This window comes from Mizuhopecten yessoensis, unplaced genomic scaffold (genome assembly GCF_002113885.1).
Source record: "Mizuhopecten yessoensis strain PY_sf001 unplaced genomic scaffold, ASM211388v2 scaffold11051, whole genome shotgun sequence".
In the NCBI taxonomy this organism is placed as follows: Eukaryota; Metazoa; Mollusca; class Bivalvia; order Pectinida; family Pectinidae; genus Mizuhopecten; species Mizuhopecten yessoensis.
In genome coordinates, this window is record NW_018408854.1 from 139,235 (window position 1) to 144,715 (window position 5,481).

The following is a 5,481-nucleotide window of genomic DNA, read 5'->3' on the forward strand; positions in this document are numbered from 1 at the left end:
TTGTTATTCTATATTACCAGTAGCATACTACTAGGAAGGGGCTTTTAAGTATGTTCAAGTAAATGACCATTACCAACTTTCAATATCTCGGAGGTTACCTAAACAATTTCTACTACTTCTGAAAAGCCAAGTAGACCAGGGCAACGATGTTTTGCGTTTGCAAGCAAATATTAAGTTATCAAATACTACGTCGACGGACACAACTTTATCCCTATCGTGCAGAAAGTGTGGTTGATCATTGTGGTTAAAAGAAAAAGTTTTTGCTTGAGCTGGACCAGAGTGGTACGTGAACGTAGAAGAAGATGAAGTTTGACATTATGATCAGCGTATTTACATGTACATCGAGTCATTCTCTTGAAGAAGAAAAAAAGAGAAAAGGGAAAGTAGCATCTTACATGTTTTGCAACAATGAAACATCTCGAATTCGTATGGTTCAAAAATTATCAATGATTACTAATCCAACCTTTGAAAATATCCGTGAAAAAAACCGGTGGAGTGTTGTCCTGTACGTCAAATAAAATGTAAGGTAAGATTCCAAACGTTGAAAAGTGATCAATTTTCCAAATTCATAAAATCTACTCCATAGACAGACAGACAGACAGACAGACAGACAGACAGACAGACATTCTTTATTTCCTCCTTTAGGAGATTTCATATGTCAAAACAGTTTTACAAAATGTGTCTTAATTTATATATAAACATCGTTTTGAGAAGTAAATGTATTAAATAATGACGCATTTGACATTCATATAACAGCATTATATAATTCATGATACAAAATGTTCACTACAATATATATTCCTCATACATCTTTTACATATATACGTTTACACTTATATATACATCAATAGGTTAATTATAGAAAACTCTCCATCTCACATACCATTCCTTTGATATTTCCAGCCATATTTATCATTAGTGTTTCCCACTCTATATCAGTCAAGTATACATGTGAATGATCGCCAAGTAAAAAGCTGCACTGGTCTTCAATGCTTAGTTCTGAAAACTGTACATATGACAATACTTCTATAGCATTTACAACACCATCCATCATTTTATCACGGCTTAAGTATAAACCTGGACATTCTAATATAAAATGCAACACAATATCTTTACTTGTTTTCTCACATATCTTACATATAACCAATTCATTCTCACAAGATATTGAGTATTTAAATAACTCTACTAGATCCCATACATGTTGTTGAGAAATTTGTTTAGTGCTTAGTTGCAATATTGGATTTATTCCCGGATCACTATGGATAGCAGCATATCTCTTATGTTCATCACGTGTATTTAGTTTATCTGTCCACCTTATATAATAAAAATCATATATAAATCTATTAATGAAACGTTTCCAGCATAACATCGGTGGTACGAATATATTTAGAACATAGTCATTGATAAATGACTCTATATTAAATTTAACCATTATGTTATATATATCAGGCAGAAATCCTATTTGAGTAGTTGATGAACTACCATACATACTACCATACCATCCATAAGAATATCTTGCAAATTGTCCTGTTAATATCAATCCGAGATATTCAATAGTATGAAATTTGCAGCAATTACACAACATTTAACCCATCGAGGTAATGTTGGCGACATAATTATCTCGATTTGATTTCACCGATGACAGTAATATGCCATCATATTTTGCTTTAGTAAACGAGAGAACACCATCAACACGATACAAAAAGCAGTGAAGGGCTTCATGGCTTCTAAGACAAAATCCGAAAAAAACTCATTGTAACTCTTCTTCGTTGGAGATACAATCAAGAACGCCGGAACTATCTACCGTCCCTAACATGATTTAAACTCCTTGCCATTGTACGAACTATACTGTAAAGGGTTTGTTCTCCTTTCTCCCACTTTTTTCTGATCAAAGGAATTATATAAACACTGGAAAACAATAGATGTGTCATTATAGTCTGTTCTGGTATAGTACAGGTAGATTATTTACCTGTTCACCAAGAGGAAATACTGTGTTAGTTATAGGAATATTTAACAAATATATTTCCTGATTTTCGTAATATTTACTGGAATTATAAATAAATATATACAAGATTCCAGTTATTACTTAATAAAAACACACTAAAATACATTAACTGAAATCCTGCTTTTATTAATTTCATATTAAATCAATTTTACACATTTTTACTATACATGTATGTTATATATATATTTCATAAAATAGAACTAAATTAAGCAAGCAATTTATGACAAATATAATCAGTAAAGACAGAGATCATGTTTATGCAAAAAAATAGATGCAACGCTGGGAATGAAAATGAATAAAACAAATTAATTACATGTACACATGGAATACTTAGCACTGGTTGATCAAAACACTCATATTCATAAATTGCACACATGCACAAAGATAAAAAAAACTAATATAATAGCACTAACTCATAAATTGCACACATGCACAAAGATAAAAAAAACCACTAATATAATAGCACTAACTCATAAATTGCACAAGATACAAAACTAATATAATAGCACTAACTTACTAAAGGTGAAATATTGGAAAGTCCATAAAAAGCACAGATAATGAAAAGTCCCTAATTTTAAGAAATCCTGGCAAAGCACCAAATAAAAATTCCATATCAAGCATCACAATGTCACTCTAAATGCAAAAGATGGGATGCTGTGTCGGCGTACTGGATAACATCTGTTGCAGAGGTCTATCAGATTGTCGGATGTCGCGAAGGCCATAATCCTGGATTGGTCACCATCGTCAAGTAGTAGGAATTCCTCTCCGGCAGTTGTCTGGGTCCACTTTCCCTCTAGGTATATGTCCTTAATGGTCCTTGGTAGCTGAGGAGTCTGAGTACGTCGAGCGTTATACAGTAACTTCTTAATGGACTTGAAGGTGGGTAGTTGTCTGACTGTGTTCTCTGCGTCGTCGTTCCAATCATCGGATCGAAGCTTGGTTACCTCCTCATCGTAGATTCTGGGTTTTGGTTTTACTTCCTTCACGCAGCGGGTACGAATGGTCTCCATAATCTCCTGGGCGGCGATCTTAGCATGGTCCTGAGGGTGGTTGTGGGGATGGCGGCCGTTTCCAGTAGGGATGTTGTTTCGGGTACTAAGGGTAGCTGGACAGTTGGGGATGGTACATCTTCAATATACACGCTCACCTCTGTTGTTCTTAACACGGTAAATGTATCCGTTGTATGCGATGTTCTGTCTTCCAAACTTGCTGCGAGAAAACGTCACTTGAATTTGTGCATTTGCCATGTTGGTGGTTGATGGGGAATGTGTGTGACCTCACCCTCCACTTCATTATATACTTACAAAACATACAGCTTGGACAATCCCACTTGTTTAATCACCACAGCATCAATTAATCTATTAATGATAATTAATCACTTTGCAAACGGTCAGCTTATATGTCCCTTTATAAGTTCATATATACTTGTACAATTAATTGTTGACTCAATGCTCACCAGTAAAGTGGTCAGTTGATTGACCCAAGCCATCAGTTGTTAAGATTCATTTTTATCAACTATAAATATTAGTGGACCCAAGCCATATGGGGTTATCAAATAGAACCATAACTAATGATTATGTTTTAGGGGAAAATAATCTAATGAGTGCTACTAAGTTATAAATAATCACAATGAAGACGCATTTATTGGTAAAAAAGATTCTCTGACAATAATGCTCCAATATGAATTTGCTTCACCCTACATTAAATCAATTTAAATTTAAAATTCAAAATTCAAAATTTAAATTAATCAAATCATTATCATCTATATATATATACTTTTAAGTATATAAAATATTTGTTACTGTTTTGTATGTTTGTATAGATGAAAATGGTATATGATATGAAAAAAATGGCTTACAATTATGAAAATAGGCTATATCAAATATGATACAGGTAATGTGGGAGAACACAGGTAAATACCAGGTAAAATATATATGAAACAGACTATAACTGCTATCACAACATTACTGCCTCTATGGGTTTTTTAAAAAGTGGGAGAAAGGAGAACACACCCTGTAAAGTGTGTATACAGGGTATGGTGCAGTATGAGATCATTGTAAATCGGTAACGGAGACGACACAGGTATATTTGACGTTTGAGCTCTTAACCAAAGGAATCCGTAATGTCTGCCTTGTGTTCTACTTTGGGAGTGTGTTTTCGACGTGCAGGGATGCAAACGAATGTAAGAAAGCAGGTTTGGGTATGCGTGTGTTTATTTGATTTGGATAGCATAGCTTACAAGTTCAAGTAACTACATTATTACAAAGTATTTATATTTGGGCCTCAGCTTTATGTATACGACGTTAATATTTTTGTACGCACTCTCTGTTGATATATATCGTATACATTAATAAGATAGTATACATTAATAAGATAGTATACATTAATAAATAATAGATGTTAAAGGCAGGATTAACTTCAGTGCGTATAAAAGCCAGAATGATATAAATATATATATAAATATTTTTACCAAATGTGCAAACATTCCATATTTAAATAACGTAAATATATAAATAGGATCTTACATGAGTTTCCATTTCATATGAGATATTTGAAACGAGTCTAAGAATGTTTCAATTTAGCGAGCCTCTGTGAAATGAAAACGAGTGTAAGATCCTTTTTATCACATAATCAGGATGTGTGGCATTTATTCGTGTAAAACGACAATTTTCATGCAACATTGAAATGTAAAACCCCGCCATTTTGACTTCAGTGCGTAAGTATGTGACGTCATGTACATGTAATTGTTCTAGGCGTGACGTCACAATTGAAACAATTCTGGATAACACAGTACATTATGTGTTAAATGAATCTAAATATATATAATTACTTATAATTTACAAATTGTGATTTAATATTGTTTATGTTGAAAATCAAAATACTACATTGTATCTGCTTTTACAAACTAATTGATTTAATCAAGTTCAATTTTTTTATATCGACAAGTTGAACAAGTGGAATTCCTACCATATACTTGTATGATACGATGGAATTTATATATTAATAAACAAATAAGTATTTGTGAACGGTATTATTTCACATATCTTTACATGTACTTTAAAATCTTAAAAAGCATGATTTTGAAAATGCCTTGTAATAGAATTACAAGAGAGAAAGAACACTATAAATTAAAAATTATAACTTACTTGCAGCTTGTATATAATTGCACAGTCCTTTGACACACACACTTGTATATGCTATGACTATTGGACTAAATTGTCAAGGTTTTATCCATATAGATAAATGCACTTCTGGTCTTGATAGCATATACAAGTGTTTTTAGCTAAGGCGTTAGCCGCCAGCTATTGGTATTACTTTAGCTAATGAGCTCAGATATTCATAAATGTCGATTTCACACAGACGGCCTCTAGCGGTAGTCACTGGTACTAAATTGAATCATATACCGGACCTACTGTCTTTATTATGCGTAACTTTGGACTCAAATGCACTTGAATGGCTTGTAAATATCATTACTC

At 33.0% G+C, this 5,481-nt stretch overlaps 1 protein-coding gene across 2 annotated transcripts in view; it reads left to right on the top strand.

Annotated features, from left to right (window-relative positions):
- Nucleotides 1-4,001: 4,001 nt before the first annotated feature.
- Nucleotides 4,002-5,481, top strand: part of LOC110465077 (bile acid-CoA:amino acid N-acyltransferase-like) — a 33,386-nt gene continuing 31,906 nt past the window's right edge. For both annotated transcript variants that reach the window (XM_021520656.1, XM_021520657.1), the window contains exon 1: nucleotides 4,002-4,187. In XM_021520656.1, coding sequence (XP_021376331.1) covers nucleotides 4,128-4,187 — 60 coding nt within the window. In that variant the 5' untranslated portion in view covers nucleotides 4,002-4,127. The remainder of the gene's footprint in view (nucleotides 4,188-5,481) is intronic.